Here is a 17,286-nt window from a genome sequence, read left to right on the forward strand (position 1 = left end):
CAAAACAGGAATTTTGTTTCATATTAAAAAAAAAAAATCCACACCCTGGGAGAAAAAAAAAAAAAAACAAACTGGCCAATTCTTCCCCCGTTTATGTAGCAAAACCACCTTCTTCCTTCTGCCATTCAGTGAGTACAAAACAGGCTGTACAAGCCTCATTTCTGTGCTAAGTTCACTTTTAGAATTAAATAATTGAAATAGTTTATTAAAAAAAAATAATATATCCCCCCCCCTTTCCTGAAACACTGCTCGTAGACAAACTGAATGGAAGTTTGTATTTCTTTCAATCTGCTTTGCATGCAGTTCCCCTGAAAGGAATCAGAAACAAAGAACTGGTTTGCACGTTTGGTTTTACTAAGTTGTAGAACGTGAAACGTAACAGCATTGTGCACCAGAGCATGGGGGTCCTCCTCCACCGCCCTGCTTGATTCTCTTGTCTTCAGTTCAAATGCGCCTGGGAGAGTAACTTAGACCAGGTTTCCCGGTTTCCGGTCTTGGCCTTTGCTGGGGACTATTGTGCTCTCTGCATTGTTCTGCTGAAACTGAAGTCTGCTCCCCCTCTGCGAGGAAGGAGGCACGTTGCTGTGCTGGTGGTGGAAAAAAGAGGAGCCTGGGTAATGCCCCATGACCTCACTGTACGTCGGGGGCGGCCCTTCCATCCTTCCGTTACTGCTATAGTTGGTTGCACTTATGCCCGAATTGCTGCTTGGTGGGCAGGGGCCCCCATTGTACATCGAGATGTCTATCAAGTCGCTATCGAAAATGGTTCGGTTGGGCGGTGCCCTGACGGATTCCCGGTTGAGCTCCATCTGCTGTTCTGGGTCCCGGAGCTGCAGGGTGCACGGGCCTTGGTACGGCGGTGGCTCTTCCCCGTCAGAGAGGGAGATGGTCGGAGGAAGGTCAATCTCATGCTGCATGTAAGGGTAAGTGGGCTGGAAGCGACTGAAACGGTCCCGCTGCATAAAAGATGGGGTGGTAAACCTGTCCCTGGACCTTGGAGCATACATGATCTGAAACGGGAAGAGACACACACGTGACTCCACATCTGAGCAAAGCACTGTGGGTGCTCCATATTTAGGAAGAACTGATAAAAGGCAAAATGCTTCTCTTTGCCACCTATCTTTGGGATTAAACCCAGCAGATATTGTGCACATGTGTTCTCACACACGTGCATATGGAAAGAAGAGGTAGGAGTTGCAGGGAGGATCTAACACAAGACACTTGAGAACAGCTTCTCGAAGGAAGACCAAGACCCCACACAGCTCCTTCTGACATTAAAACATGCACAGCCAGGAGAAAATGATGCTGTTTCTGAACATAGGAAATGCATTCTCTCTAGTCTTGACAATTGAGTAGTTCTACGAAAATGTCCCAATACTGACTTTCAGCTGCAGTCTGAGCCTCCCCCTCCTACTCAGGGTTCATGTAACACCCTGCATCACCGAAGAATTCAGATGGTCATTTTAGTACATTTTGTAAAGGCCTGGCATATCTCACGCCTTCACTACCAGAGTGTATCAGGTGTCCTCCTCCCCCTCAGTTCTCCACCAGAACTCAGCCTCTGGGGAGGACCTGCAAGGCTTCTACACTGTGAGTGGAAAAAATGTCCCTGGTGTATTAAGCCCTGGAGAAGGTCAGGCTTTACAAAAGGAAGACTTCAAGATACTCTGTGAGGAGCTATTTCTCCTCACTTGGTCTATCCCAGATCTAGACAGACACTTCAGCTCCTCAGATCTAGATTTAACAAACTGCTCTTCTCATTTTTGGGTCCATGCAGGGTCTTTAGCCCCTAATCCTCATAGATGCAGGACCAACCACCAGGAAGGTTTGCTGTTTGTCACAGAAAAGCTGAACCACTCAGAGCAATACACTCACAAATTATCACATAGACCGGGGATCTGTGCTAGCTGGAAGATGAGAGACACTCGTGATAGGATATGTTTTGTAAATCCAAGAAAAACTTGGACAAGAACAACTGGTCTCCCAGCTTACACTGAATACTCAAATTACTGAGCCACTGCATGAGTGAGACACACCTCCACCACTTACCTGTGAATGCCTACTACCATACAGGGAGCTGCTGATGGAGATGAGGTGTCAGGTAGGCAGAATTTCCTTCTTTTAATGAAAAAGCCTTAGGCATTTATGGAATGAGAGTTAAGGCAGGCTCAGATGTCCACATGAAACTGGCTCTTGGTCTACACCGGAAAAGCTTTATTTACTAAATAGATGCATGTTTTTGAAAAGAGCCAAATACACATTACAGGGAAGAGGAAAGCACATTGGTGAAGATAATAAAAAATCTGTACCTCTGAAGCACCCTGGCGCGAAACCGAGCTTTCTGAAGGCCACAAGCACCCTTCCTGGAATGTAGAAGAAAACAACAAAAGAGGAAAAATTAATAGATCACATTGCCCTCGTGCCTCAATACCACAACTCTTACAAGCAGTCAGCTTCTAAGGACTGGCTGTCTCCACCTAAGGAGAGGTGATAAACAAGTAACATTCCACCTCTTTCTTTCCAAAACCAGAGCAAACAGCAGCTCTGCACACAAGCAAGTCAAGCTTGGTCTGTTTTGCAAGTCCATTTGGAGACGCCATCCATAGCACCCAGCCTCACAGGGCCTGAGGACCCAGCGAGCCAGTCGCAGCTGCAAGCACGTGGCAACATGCAGAGATGATAGGAGACACCAGCACTTGCATGCTGAACGAGGTAATGTCAGCAGGTCCGATGAAGCTGACCTGCCAGCCAGGATCCCAATTACACACCAGAGCCAAAACAGTTTGCCACGAAACCTGGCATCTGTAATCTCAGTGAAGTAGCAGTCACTCTAAACCCAGGTAATATTCTGGTCAAAACTGTCAGTTGCCCAATTCCCACCATAAACAGTAATTAAGCAGCTGAGGTTTCAGCCACCAGTTCCCCCCTTCAACCACTTCCCCAGCCACCTTCTCAGGCCAAAATATTTTCTCTCTCATGCCTTGAAGGGCTGTTCTGATACTGTACCAGCACTCAGGGCAGAATAAAAGGGTGAAGAACAACACATCAATAAGGGAAAACAGCTCAAGATGTATCATTATTTTTCTTCTCAATTAATCATTTAGAGTAGCAGTAACTACCACAATGGATTTATTTTACTGGAAAATTTTGAAGCTGACAAGGACACATCAGGGCAGCTATAAAGCACAGAATTTCAGTCTTGGTGCAAAAAAAGAAAATCAAAACATTGTATGGTCATGACTATTTTCTTGGTGCTAATTCAAGCTTCATGATTTTATAGACATAAGAAATCTCAGGAACAGGAAGAAAAATGCATCCTGTCCCCAAAAGCATTACCCTGTATAGACTACTTTCAAATCTTACTGTACTGCTTCTTCTCACCATAGCATCTTTCAACATATTTCAGATGTAAAAATAGACCTAACTAGATGTTCATCATGACACTCAGAGACCAAAAGCCGTCTGTGATCTTGTCAGGAGAGTCCACCGCAGAGGAAAGCTGCTCTAAGAGGAATCTCCCACAGGATTCAGCTGTTAAGGGAAATGCTTTGAGTAACAAAGCTGGTCAATCACTTCTCTTCTGTAGCTTTATAGAGCTGAGATAGAGGGAGGCTGACAATTGCCATTATTCACAACTTCCCTTTGCAAGTATCCCCATTTGCAAAGGCCTGATATCAAAGACAAATATTACCTAGATTCATGTATTTCAGTGCCTATACGACGTTTTGTCAATAGACTAAATTGTACCTGTATACTTACATGTATATGCATACTTGTACCCACCTTCGTTTCCACCCCTCCATCACCCAGATGCCCTCGTTTTGAAATATCTGAGGGTATATTTGCACAATTAAATATAATCAGATTATCAGCAGCTGACCCAGCAGGCTCCAAGCCTGTTGCAATTGTTAAGTAAAACATATTAGTCAGAACTAAAGGGCTCAATTAACTGCTCATGAACTACAGGCCATACACAGCCCAACAGCAGATTCCCAAGTGATGGTTTCAATAATACGATAGTGGGTAGCTTTATATTTAGTGCAACTGTCTCAGTCTCACCTTTAATGAGTTCAGGCTCAGAAGAGAGGAAAAAAGGCAAAACCAATAACCTAACCCAGAAAGGAATTCAATCTACCACCACCACTCATGTTACTTAAAACTCCCTTATGAAAGAGAGTTTTTGATGTGGAAGTGGAAACGACAATTCCCATCCTAGGGTTCATCTCCCCTAGGGCAGCAGAGTAAGAAGAGCCGAGGGAGATAATGCAGCATGTGGAGAAAAACTCCTTGTGCCAAGATGGAGCAGGACCTGCATGCTGAGCCTCGGCACACAGACCTGGTACCAGCGATGCCTAACAAACAACTTGCTAGAAGAGTGGAGCTGCCCGTTACTTCTACTGCTGATGCCTGAATCCCGGTACAGTAGAAGATCCTCCCTGGAGGCACTGCAGCTGCTACAGGGACCCCACAGAATGCCACCAGGGTGCTGGGATAGTCGGACCAAGACAATGAGACCAAGGGAGCTCAAGGCTCTCCTCACTCCGGGCTAACTACTCAAGGAGGTAGACAGCTTGGGACATATGACAGCTTGGGATGTAGCTGAACTCCAAAGCTGCGAGATCCTTACGATGCAAGGATGTGCAACAACATGGCCTCTGTGACAGTGTGTCCTACAGCCCACCTGTAGCTACTCCCTTCCCTACGGTTTCTTCTGGAGAGAGCAGCAGGCTGAATAAATCCTTTGGCAGCAGCCAACCCCCAGTAAGAGCTCTATCCCAGGAGCCAGAGGAACTCCCCAAGCAGATGGCTGGGTAGCATGTGCGCAGCACGCCCACGCTTGGAAAATACCAGGCTCACACACCACATGCAGACCAACCTCACCACACATACGTGGTTGGTCCAGTGCCACAGTACAGTACAGGATTGTCTCACCACCACTAGAAAAAGCCCAGACTAACTGGCCCAATGTAGGAAAAGGCACTGCACTCTTACTTATCGTACGGATAAGTCTTAAAATGGACAGCGAGAGAGGCAAGGAGAAAGGGAAGGAGCTAGCATGCAACTGGCTTTCCTGCACTCAGCTATTGCAGAATCCCTGAATCCTTCTAGGACATGAACTTATTGTACAGTGACCTGCAATGACAAAAACAAACATGTAGAGGGGCTTCCTAAACTTTAAGCGGAGAGCAGTATGACAATATGGGAAGAAGAATACAGAGAGGAGGAAAAGAAAGAGAGGAAGAGACAATGGACAGCATGCCAGTGCTTAATTATGAATGGCTCTATGGGGTTTATATTTATACATATTTGAGGAATACAACAGAACAGGGAAATAATTTACGCTTAATATCACACACTATACACCTCTTACCCTTTTACATAGCATGTATTTCATTGGGTGCCTCTGAGCCAGACTCTAGCTCACCACTGAGCTGTGCAGCTCCCACTTCAGGGCTGACCTGGGAACTGCCAGCTTGGAGCAAAGGCAGACTCTGCTCAGGTCTGTCTGCAACCAGTTACTTAGACGTGCCCTTCTGCTAACACTCCAAGGCTAAGAGAAAAGTTAGGAGATTAATAAAAAATTAACACACCGAAGTGCTTTGCTGAATCTTGCCCTGAAATGCCATAAGGGTTTTCTGCACTTTGCCTTCTACAGATAAACCCCATCTCCTCTACAGAAGGTGGCATCTGTCTGGAACAAAAGAACTGCAGGTGCCTGCCCCATCTTCCCAATTTTGGCCTTTTCAGTCATTCCGCCTTCCTGAAATCACTGCATCCACCACAGGAGACTTACTATCTACCTTTCTCAAGTCTTCATATCAGGAAAATCCTCCCCTCCCCTGCACTGGGTAGATACAAGCTAACCACGTGTTGGTGCCCACCTACCCCACTGTTGTTGGGGTGATGGCAAAGGGTTGAGAGAAGAAAAAAAGGAAAAACCTCAGTGTTGCAGAAGGAAAATATCCCCAGGACTTTTTTTTTTACGCCCCAAGCTGTAGATGTAAGAAATAACGCGCCGGGACTGCCGTGAACAATCTGGGGTGACTTACACTGAGGGAAAGTTATTTCTTGCTCTCTCCTTGTCCCTCTACTACAGACCTTCATCTGACAGCTAAAATGTTTCCCTGTGCTCAGATCAGTAACAATCAGGTAAGAAGCGACAGCATTTGTATGTATATTCCCTCATATTGTTTCTCTCTTTATCATTCAAAATACCAAGGTAGAACGGCCTAATGACAAACTACTTTTGACTTCTTTTCACTCAGTGACTTCTCATCCTGTGAGCAAGACAAAATCAGGCACAGGCAATACGGCTCGGCACGACGGCTAACCAGCCGCCAGGCCTGGCGTGAGCTCGCAGCCCCAGCACCGCGCTGCCTGGCACTGTGCCGACAGGCACTTCCCAGCTAGCGAATCCGGCGCTGGCAGTCCCGCTCGATGCCCCCTCACACTGAATGCCCGTGGATTTGTACAAGTAGTTCTCTGGTATGTGCAATCAAGGCTAAACCTGAGCAAATGCAATCTACCCATTTTTTTTCTGTGGGCAGTGTACCATTTACCTGCTTCTTATAGGTTCTCAATAGCTAGCCACCTCAACTTGTTCCTTCTTAAAGAGACTAAAGGTCTTCAGGCGTGAGCTTCAATAATTAAAAGTAACAGGGAGAGAAAGCTTATGCATTCATTCCCTACAGTGTATTCATTTTTAACTCTGTTAGGGTTTGGAATGAAAAAGGATGAGCCTCCACGGTAAATCCTAGCTCCTACAAATAACACCAAAGCAAGAAAAATCTTGGGGATCCTGCTATGTCTTTTGCTGACCTTTGCCATTCCTGAGTTTCACAATAATTGACAGAAATGAAATTTGCGATTAGGTTTTGGAATAACAGCATCATTTAATAAATCCAGCTGGGTGACTACTTAATTATCTTACAGTGATGATTATTTAACTCAATATTTAGAGCTTAGGAGACTGGATAAGCCTAAGATAATTTGCCTAATTTGTATTTTACAAAGGTTTACAGACTCTAGAATTAAACAGTTTAGGAAAATGACTTTTTGAGGCCATTTTTAAACACTGTGCTTCCTGGAGCATGCAGTGTCATCCAGCTACCTCAGCTGAACATCAGCACATTGACAGACAGCAGGAAAGAATTTACTGGAAGAAGAATTTTTAACTCAGAATAAATTGCAGGTAAAAATTTATGCTCAGTAAGAAAAATTCCTCAAACTGTCATGAAGCAAAAGCATCCCTGTGCTGGTTTTCGCTGGGACAGAGTTAATTTTCTTCACAGTAGTTAGTATGGGACTATGTTTTGGATTTGTGCTGAAAACAGTGTTGATAACACAGGGCTGGTTTTGTTACTGCTGAGCAGTGCTTGCACAGAGCCGAGGCTTTTTCTGCTTCTCACCCCCCCCCACCAGTGAGGAGGCTGGGGGGGCACAAGGAGTTGGGAGGGGACACAGCCGGGACAGCTGACCCCCACTGACCCAAGGGATATCCCAGACCATACGATGTCATGCTCAGCGTATAAAGCTGGGGGAAGAAGGAGGAAGGAGGGGACATTTGGAGCGATGGCGTTTGTCTTCCCAAGTCACCGTTAGGCGTGATGGAGCCCTGCTTTCCTGGAGATGGCTGAACATCTGCCTGCCCATGGGAAGTGGAGAATAGATTCCTTGCTTTGCTTGCGCACACGGCTTTTGCTTTACCTGTCTTTAAACTGTCTTTATCTCAACCCACAAGTTTTCTCACTTTTACTCTTCCAATTCTCTCCCCCATCCCACTGGGAGCAAGCAGCTGTGCAGTGCTTATTTGCCAGCTGGGGTTAAACCACAACAGCCCCATATAATCCAAACTTTTCTTTTTTGCCAACTCTTATGGAGACTTTCAGTTTTTCTCCATTTTTAAGTCTCTGAGAATTGGAACTCTGCCTGAAATTGCATTTCCTGAGAAATAAAAGTCAGTTTTTCCACTTTCTGAAACGCATTACAATTAAGAAGGTCCCTCTTTTCCCTCGATTAAACTCAGATTTTTGTCTTATTTTTGTGTGTATATGTACACACAAAACCATACACAGCTTTTTTGCAAGTGAACTGTTTCAGATAGTGTAGTTTCTGATTTTGGCCCTAGGTGGCAGCGATAGATTACACCACATTAAAGCACTGGCTTGCTCAATATGCTGCGAGAAGGCGCAGGGGCTCGTTCCTCCCTGCCTCTTCCAGGGCGATACAGACCATCGCAAGCTCTGAAAACAGCAACATTTTCCCGGCCGAACACAAGCAAAGCAAACTATTGCATTGTTCCCAACAGAATGACAACTATTCCTGCAGGACTGCTCTTTCCTTTAAAAGCTGTGTTTCCTCAAGGGCAGGAAATGTTACTGTGCCTGGCAGAGTAGTGCATGGTACCAAGGAGAAGTACTAGAAAGAGAATTATGGAGAGCACTAAACCTCTCGCATGCAGTCTGCCTCCCTACACTTACATCAATTATTTCTGTTACTTAATGCTTTAAAACTCCCCCCCAACTTCGCAGCACTTTACCAATTTAAGTAATCTTCATTTCATCCAAGTGAAGGAAGTAAGTACTATTATCCTTCCTCCTCTATTTGGAGATGAAGAAAGTTGCCCAAGGTGACACACTGAGTCAGAAGCCACCCAAAGCTGGTGCTCCTCGGTTCTAGTCCTACCTGCAGATTTCCTAGACAATCCTGCCCTTATTAAAGATGTTCCGACTTTATTGTGGTAGACTTCAAAGAGCAGCAGCCAGCGCACGCTGTCCCTCCTGGCAGCACTCCCCGAGGAAGAGGCAAGCCAATGTCCCTCATGCAGATGGCAGGAGAACACAGTGCACGTCCAGCTCCTGCCAGCTGATGCCTGGTGCAAAGGAAAAGGTTTGGCAAAGGAGGGTGGTCTACAGCACTCACACTGTCTCCCAGCTATAGACTGGCTTCTTGTTCCCACTGGGATTTTCTTTCTTTTGCACATGTCGGTAAGAAAATGAGAACGAGTGACCCAGGGATGCCAGCAGGGAACAGAAGGAATAATGCTAACACCAGTAGGGAATAATTTAAAAGGTCAAGGGGCAAGGCTAACATTTGAAATCACCGACAAATCCCTGGAGTTGTCAATATTACTGAGTATTTTCTGTCACCCTCCTGATATTCCCCCTTTATTCTGAAATAGCTGTTCCAGGAAAGAGGACAGTATTTTTGTAGCTGTGCTTCTGCAGCTTGGCATTCGAGACGGGCATTATCAATGCAGGTCCTAATGCAAGCTGACTAGCCCTAGCAGCAATGCTGCCCTTGGTGCTGGAAGGTGGGGGCTGGTCAGGGTGAGCATCTTGTGTGATGGATCCCAGGACTTGGCTGCCAGGAGTGGGCCTGGGGCAGTCCAAGTGTTCAGTACTCCACCAAGATCCACTTTGTAAGAGAAAAAGACACCAAGACAGAAGCCACCAGGATGGGGAGAAGGAATCAATTTAGGAACATCAGAAGCTCATTAAGTGCCTCCCTGTAAGTCACTTAGTTAATCTCTTTTCCCTCAATGTCCCCCTGGAAATCACTAGTGATGACACTAAAAGTTAATCATCAGAAAGCAAGATTTATCTTTGTTTTGTCCCAGCAAACAGCAGTGCCACAGCAGCAGCTCAGCCACAGCTACCTACATTCCAGCAGGGTGGTTTTGGTTACCAGCAACGCTACCCTCCCTATACAATGTGAGTCCTTCCAAGGCACAGGCAGCAATGCTGCAACACATACCTCCCCCAGGATATCAGACACACATACCCTGTGCATGGATGTGCCTTTCCAAGGCTGCCACGTGGCTCTGCCCCAAAACCCCCAGCACTGCCAGTAGCGTCAGTCATTCCCACAGAAGAGGTTGTGTCGTCCTAGAGAATCGCCCCGGGCATGCTCCTGGTATACTCCACACCCGACAGTTTCCACATCCCCCTCAGATGCTCTGCAAACCTTGGCTCGCTCCCAGCTGCAAAGCCAAACCCTGCTGATGGATCGGGGGAAACGTTCAATATTTTATCCATTGTGATATGGGTACCATTCAGTACTGTGCACGGTCATGTCAGGTTGCTGCTCATGCCGTCACAGTTGTCACTCTGCATCGTTCCACCTCCCACAGTTACGACCCCAAAATTCATATTTCTGCTAATGTTAAAACAGGGTTTGAGTGTTTTAATAGCCACGCTAGAGAGGGCAGGGCTCACCCTGGGAGGGTGGACAGCATCCTCAGCAGCACTGCTGCAGAAGCATCCAGTATTCCTGGGTGCTCAAAGGTTGTCCTGCCCCTGATGTAATCTGTTTAAGGCCTCAGCACACTAGCCAAGTTAGTAAGACAAAGACCAGGTGAAAGACTGGAAGATGAGACTTGAGAGGGGATGAAAAGGAGGAAAAAAGAGAAGAAGAAAGATGAACTGGTGGTCACACAGGAAAGCATATTTACAGAACAGGAATGTAACAAGTACTTTTCAGCACGTACTTGTCAAAGAGCAACTTTTTTTGATTGCTCCCTTTTCTGCCCTTCGAGTGTTATTATCACTTGTGATTCCAGTGATATTTCATCTTTTTAATATTCTAATTTCTGGATTTGGAAGACAATAAGAATTTCAACTTCCAGGCCTTTTTTTTTTTCCTTTAAACATGAAGGAAGTTCAATCAGACAAAGAAGAAACCCACAAACACCTTTTATTTTGTTATTTGGAGGCCTGACCCATGAGTTTCATAGGTGTGAGGTTGGCAATAAAGGCAGTAGATAAATTATCAGTTCATTTCTATTACAATCTCTAGAAGACCCAGAATAAGAGAGATCATCTGTTCGATAGCTGGTCTTTACAGGGCCAGAAATCTGTGCAATTCAGCCACAGCTCAGCTGTTGGAATGCATGATTATCTAGAAATAGGACAGGCTCGAAGAAAAGGAAAATGGAAGGTAACAAAAGGACAAAAAAAAAAAAGCCCATCTGAATAGGAAAGGCAGGATTCTGCCTCTTGATACACATCTGCTACCTCAGTTACGTGAGGTGGAGGTTCACTTCATAGTTTGCTACAGGAACTAACCAACAGTCAATTAATTTGCTTTACCATTTTCTTTTAAGAAATACTGCTGAACTACTTCTATTTCCATTCACTATTTCTCCACCAACAGAAGGCCTGAGTCAGAATGATATTTTCTTCAGACACTAGTAGTTAATAAACATTTAAATCTGTTTTCAGAGTTTATATACCATTTAAAAAAAAAATTCCCTTGGAAGAGAATCCACTTATCCACAGCATTTGCACACAGAACAAGGCCTGCCTGGTTAAAAAATAAATATATTTTAAAAGTGTATAATCTAACCTGCATCTTACTGCTCACGCTATTTACCTTGTGCAACTCGCTCCGCTGTGGACAACGAGAACAGACGGGTCATTTCCATTTCCACATCAGAGCAAATGCTTTAGTTTCCCGACTCTTGTGCACTGCACACCACTTTCAAGATTTGCGCTGCAAGCAGCGCACAACCAGTTTCTATCAGAATTTCCTTCTAACACCTGAGACAAAGGAAAATTCAAACTTATTTGACATCTGACCTCAGAGACCTCCAAAGTCTCATTCTCCACAAGTATGACGTTCTTTTAAGAACAGCTTCAGCTTATCAGAAATCCAGATGAGCAATAGTGATGACAAACCTATACCAGAGAGTTTTCAGACAAATTAGTAACTGGTTCTTGTCAACCAATCATCAATTCCCATGAAATGCTCACTTGGCTATGATTATCATTACTTACAAGGGTGCCATCAAACTGAAACTGAGTCAGTGTTTTAAAAGTGATTTAAGAGCAGTTCTGGATACTAAAGCGGCTCCCAAGTCCCCACTGCCAAACTGCATGTTCTTCTTTACAAGAAGATTATGTTTCCTCCCTTGCTTCCAAGAGAAAAGGCACCACTCACTCTGGTAACAGACAATACTAACGAACCATACAAAGGAAATAATGGGTTACTTCACGCATTTGACAGCTTACTGCAGTTTTAAAAGATCTGTGTAGATGAAAATGCATTTCCTCTCTCTCAAATTATTTCATTTTAGGTAATTATAGCTAACATTTTCCAGACAGAAGTGTGGTTCTTGAATTACGGCATCCATTTCAAAGCACCACTCAAATTAATCTCTCCAATTTTTCTAGCCCTGAAGTCCACAAGGTTAAGGTTTGACAAGTTCCAGTTTCATCCGTAACCAAATTAGAGCTAAATATTCCTGTGCTACCAAAGCGCTAGAGAATGAGACAACCTCCCCTTGAGGAGGCAGCTCCTTTCCTCCCCGTGCAGCTTCCAAGGTAAGAGCTATTCAGCACAGCAGAAGGATGCAGGTGATGTGCTAAGCCAGAGCTTCAGGGACCCCGTGTTCATCACATTTTACAGCTGTCTTTCAGGAGGGAGCTGCCAATTGCCAGGCTGGACTGTGGCATCCCTGCCTCCTCCCCTGGCTGGGCACTTCGCTCACTGATTTGGTTGAAATCTAACCATGGAAAAAAAAAACAAAACAATTACTATTCAGCCAGATCAGCTCCCTGATACTTCTCGCTACAACCCTGGCAGCTCTCTAAGAAGCAAAAAGAACGAGGAAACACAGGATCGGGATGGAAAGAAAAGGGGAGACTGTGGACGTACGACTGGTGTAAACCATTACAGGATCGTGCCTTCCAGTTACAGTCAGATAATTTTTTTGACAGCAAAATTAAATGAAGCTGTGAACCCAATGTTGTTGCCAGGAATTCAGTACCTCAGAAGGCTACCCTCACAAATGGCCCCTTGGCCATGGCAGTCAGCAAAGAGGCCCAGGGCACCACTCTGAGGACATCCAAAAGCACAGCAGGAGAAGGATCTCCCTGCAGCATCATAAGATACTGCTGGCACTGCAGGCTTGCGGGGATATCCCAAGGCCAGGGACACCCTGTGGTTAACCCTCAGAAGGGAACAGTGCATCCCACCCAGCAAACTCGTGGCTCACAAGGCAAGTTAAATGCTCATTTACTGCTGGGTTGACCAGGGACAGCCTTTACAAGTCTCGACCGAGATTTGGTCTCAAGCCTTTAGCTCCGTAACAACACATCTTAACCACTCCAGGTCCTTGGAGGGATCATTTTCCTAACATTTTCTTGCTGTTTCAGTGAAACAAACATTACATTTTCCTGGGCCATTACTGGACCAGGGTTTTGGATCCAGCAAAAAGTTATTGCAGCTTCACAAAACAGTAACAGTGATGCAACTCCAGGATATTAGTAAATATATGGAAAGTCACAACAATGTGTATTTCAAATCTTCAAACCCCAGGTGATCTCCATTCATTCCCTCTCCACTCCCCTTCAAATTACAGCAGTAGCAAACAGGACATCACATCTGAACCTCCAAATGCAAAATGAAAATATGCTACATAAAACATAGCAGGGTCTAAAAATAATCAGACAGTGTATCTTGAATTTATGTTCTGATTTTTTTTCTACTGACAAATACAACCTCAGCAAAAGACCTAACTATAGGGAGTAGTAAAAGTGACATCAGAAGTTTTTCCAAGAGTTGTCTGTACTCCTCAGGAGGCTTTGCTGCAGACCCGTACAGCACAAGAAGGAATTGGGTGCAAAGAGCTCATACTCACCGTCTGCAAAGTTTCTTCCTGTCTTCTGCTTTGGCTCTGTCGGTTGATAAAGGAGCGTGTCGAGAGTTTGTAATGGTTTAACAAGCAGATGATCACTACCACCATAACAGTTATAACCACAATTATAATGATGATTTGAACAAACTCCAGTTCAGCTAAAACAAAGAAAAAAAGAGGAAAATATGTCAATCACACACAGAATGTTATCCATCAAAGCAATAATCTGAAAAAAACTCAGCAGTTCATCTAGACTGATCTGGATTAAGATGTTCACTGCTATCTGTTTTGCAAAGTTTTGCAAAGAAAATGTGTGTTCTAAAAAGTATGAAAATATTCGGTTTTTGGCAGTGCCAATCAATTGGTATAAGTGGCTGCAGGTCAAAGCTAAGAAATTTCTCGGTGATCCTTCTCTGCAGCCTTCACAGGTAATAAATTCTTCAGCATAAACACCACAGACAAGCCTTTTGGATAATACAACAATTTCACTGGGGGAAAAAAAAAAAAACAACAACAAAAACCCCACACACATCCCACCCTATTTTAATAGCCATCTGCAATGCCAACAGAGTCCAGAGGGCTCCATAAGCTCCAAAGCAGAGGCCATGGAGACAGGAATCTGGACACTATCTAGTTAACTATCCTTAACTTTTTTTCATCAGCTAAATAGCACAAAAGCTACCTACATCAAGTGGAACACAAACTTTTTTCGTATTAAGTCTACACACATTGTCTTTTTCATTCATTACTTCTCTCCAACTAAAGTAAAATTAACTTTACTAGGACATTCCCATTCAGGTAAAAATCTAAAAAGAGATCTGGTACTCTAAAACAAGATATGTTCCACTACAGTTAAAAATGAAACCAGGGCCTTGGCTGTTGCAAGAGATACAATTACAATGAACTCCATCAGAGCACATCATCTTATCTGAAGTCCTGCCTATACCACAAATATTAAGTATATTTAGAAATGAGTCATTCTTGCACCCTTTTGGCTATACTGGAGTAGCAAGGATGAGCAACATAAGGGGAGAAATTGCCCTTTCGAGTTACACAGTTGCTAATATTTCTATGGAAACTGCATTGCTCACAGGGGATGCTCTCATCTTGAAAGACAACTGCAGTTAACGGGAGGAGGTCTTTAGTTGCTAGGCTGGTAGAAAAAGCCAAGAAGCAGTGCGAGTTGCTCAGTTTCAGCACTTTCCAAAAATGGCACTACTTTGGGGCGCCAAAATATGAATTTTGGGGAACCAATATTAAATTTCTGTTTTGAAGAGCCAACGAGGAAAGACAGATAACAAAATATAAAAATAAAAAGACAAAGCAAACATCAGAGAAAACAAGCTTCTCCCCCTTTCATTTGTAGTCATCCTCAGCCTCCTGTGTAACAGCAGCATGCTTATGCAAACACAACATGACTATGAAGCCGAGCTAGAAAAACGCTGTTCCCACATAAAATCCAAAACGACCTGTGGTGGAACTAAAGGAAACCCAAGGCTGTTTCACTATTCTAAGCTCTCTTGCGAACAAAACCTCAGACTACAAGAGCTGCAGTGTCCTGTGGAGGCTAGTGCTGAGGTCCAGCTGTTTGTCACATGTTACCAGTGGGCATAGGCACACCACTGTCCAAGTGTGAGGTTCTGCGATCATCTCAGTAGGAGTAACTAAACCTATTTAAGGCTAAGAAAAGAGTAAAGGGCAGCAATACATCTATCATTTAATTTCTCTTTGCTGTTAAGTACCATCCACTTGTCACCAAGACCACCAACCTTTTCAAAAAAATGATCAGTCAGTGCTTTGCTCTGCTTCTGCTATCAATCCCATATGCAGTGCAGCAATGTCTGGGGGTTTTTTGGACCAACCCCCCCCCGCCCCCCCGAGTCACTGGAAGCTAACGATGTCAGCACCAAAAGATCAAAAAGCAGGAAGCACAGAATTAATTAAAAAACAAACCCACCAAAGCCATGTTTAAGTAAAGTCATTTTTTTCTTGGCTCAGAAGCACAGAATACAGACTGGACACAGTTGACAACTGCTGCAATTCACATTCTGCGGCTATCAAGTACTAAAGGGTTTCTTTACCCAAAACTTTTTTTTTTGGTCCATGTAATACTTCAGACTGGAAATTGAGAGACTGTTGCTAAAGGGCAACATGCAAAACAAGCAATGTTGATTTAGGCTTTGCTAGAACGCAAAGATCACTGGAATGACATGTTACTTCTCTATCTGCCAAGGGCAGAGTCTTCTAAATTTATCAAGGCCACACCATTTCAGTGGCAGGGGACAGTTCCTCTCCTTTAGGAATAAAGGATTGGGTCTGTGAGCATTTCCCTTAAGTGGGAATCGTTTGGAAATGCTTGAATAAAACATGGCCATACCATAAAGAAAATGAAAACCACAGCACACAGGTGTGAGCACACGGGATTTTCCAGCTCCAGCTTTACATTGCAAACACGAGAACGCAACAAAGCGCCCAAGTGACGTTCAAGAGGGTTTCCTCACTGGAAAGTGGAAGGAAAGGAAAGGGGAAGGTAATTTTTAATCTCTTCTCCTCCTGACTGGCCCTCCTGCTACCCATTAGGTTATTAACAGGAAAAAGCAGAGAGACAAGAGCAGGAGCAATCTCTATTCACTGGCACTGCACAAGACAATCTGCACAGTTTCTGGCACCTGCCGACACGCACGGGGTCCCTCCGGCCCCCGTCTTGCCTCCTGCCCCACAGGCGTGGGGCATGAAGGGCCCTCGCTGCTGCAGCACTGCCTTCCAGAGGGGCATCTCCTCCTGCCCACTTCTCCTCTAAATTAACTGGGAAAGAGACTGGGGCGGGGGAGCTTCGGGAAGAGAAATGATAGGTTTTTAGCTCCCCAAGTCACTCTGTCATGCTCACATAGACCCGTTTCTTCACAGCCAGGAAATAGCAAGTACAATACATTTTTTTCCCAGGGGAACATTTTTTTTTTTCACGAAAAAGGCCACTACAGATGCAGGACACCTCCACAGAAGAGCATGAAAAAAAGAGAACTAATTTATAACCCTATCAACCGTCACCCCCAAATCCCCCTCGGCAGCCAGGCCCACCCCCCCCGGCCAGAAGACCTCCCCTCCGCCCCAGGGCTCTCGGCAAGCCAGCGCTCCCCGCCCGGGCCGGGCCGGGTTTTGCTCCGGTAAGGCGGAGACCCAGCTCCGGCGGCCCAACCGGCGCGGGCACCCCGGACGAACGAAGGGGTACCTCGTTCCAACAACAGGTCTTTTAACCGCGCATCCTTCACCGCTGTCCTGTTGAGCTGCTCACTGGACATGCTCGCCTCCTGCGGCGGACGAGGGGCTCAAGCCGCTCCGCCAGCCCCCGCGGCGGGCACCGCATCGCCGGCAGCCCCGGCCTCCATCCAGCGAGGGGACACCGTCCTCGGGCTGCCCGCTCAGCCCTACGCGGGGACTGACGGACGGACTGACTGACAGCCGTCTGTCCGTCCCTCCCTCCCTCTCCCCAGCGCACCGGCAGGGCCCAGCCCCAGCGCTCAGACCGCAGCTACCGGGGGGGTGGCGATGATGATGGTGGTGGTGGTGGTGGTGGTGATGGTGATGATGATGATGGGGGGGAAAGGTGCGTAGCTTACCCGCGCCGCCGCCCCGCCGCTCTTTAAGCC

The 17,286-nt window shown here is 45.4% G+C and overlaps 1 protein-coding gene across 5 annotated transcripts; it reads right to left on the reverse strand.

Moving 5' to 3' along the window:
- Positions 1-333: 333 nt before the first annotated feature.
- On the reverse strand, positions 334-17,280 carry LDLRAD4 (low density lipoprotein receptor class A domain containing 4). 5 transcript variants are annotated; one of them, XM_010583309.1, is made up of 4 exons: positions 17,257-17,280; positions 13,643-13,797; positions 2,310-2,363; positions 334-1,010 (listed from the first exon to the last, which is right to left on the reverse strand). In XM_010583309.1, the coding sequence occupies exons 2-4, from the start codon at positions 13,745-13,747 to the stop codon at positions 468-470; spliced, it is 702 nt and encodes a 233-aa protein (XP_010581611.1). In that variant the 5' UTR covers positions 13,748-13,797; positions 17,257-17,280; the 3' UTR covers positions 334-467. The 5 variants fall into 5 exon arrangements, with proteins under 5 accessions (XP_010581611.1, XP_010581607.1, XP_010581608.1 ...); XM_010583305.1 differs by lacking the exon at positions 17,257-17,280 and adding an exon at positions 16,869-16,975; XM_010583306.1 differs by lacking the exon at positions 17,257-17,280 and adding an exon at positions 15,597-16,455.
- Between the last annotated feature and the right edge of the window lie 6 nt (positions 17,281-17,286).

Source organism: Haliaeetus leucocephalus, unplaced genomic scaffold (assembly GCF_000737465.1).
Source record: "Haliaeetus leucocephalus isolate CR32 unplaced genomic scaffold, Haliaeetus_leucocephalus-4.0 Scaffold889, whole genome shotgun sequence".
In the NCBI taxonomy this organism is placed as follows: Eukaryota; Metazoa; Chordata; class Aves; order Accipitriformes; family Accipitridae; genus Haliaeetus; species Haliaeetus leucocephalus.

What these genes read in the sequence shown, in the direction of transcription:
- LDLRAD4 (XM_010583305.1), bottom strand. Translation starts at nt 16,938, where the DNA reads ATGTCCAGTGAGCAGCTCAACAGGACAGCGGTGAAGGATGCGCGGTTA. An exon ending in AGACCTGTTGTTGGAACGAG is followed by an intron (nt 13,798 to 16,868) that starts GTACCCCTTCGT and finishes TCTTTGTTTTAG; the next exon opens with CTGAACTGGAGTTTGTTCAA. An exon ending in AGGAAGAAACTTTGCAGACG is followed by an intron (nt 2,364 to 13,642) that starts GTGAGTATGAGC and finishes TCTACATTCCAG; the next exon opens with GAAGGGTGCTTGTGGCCTTC.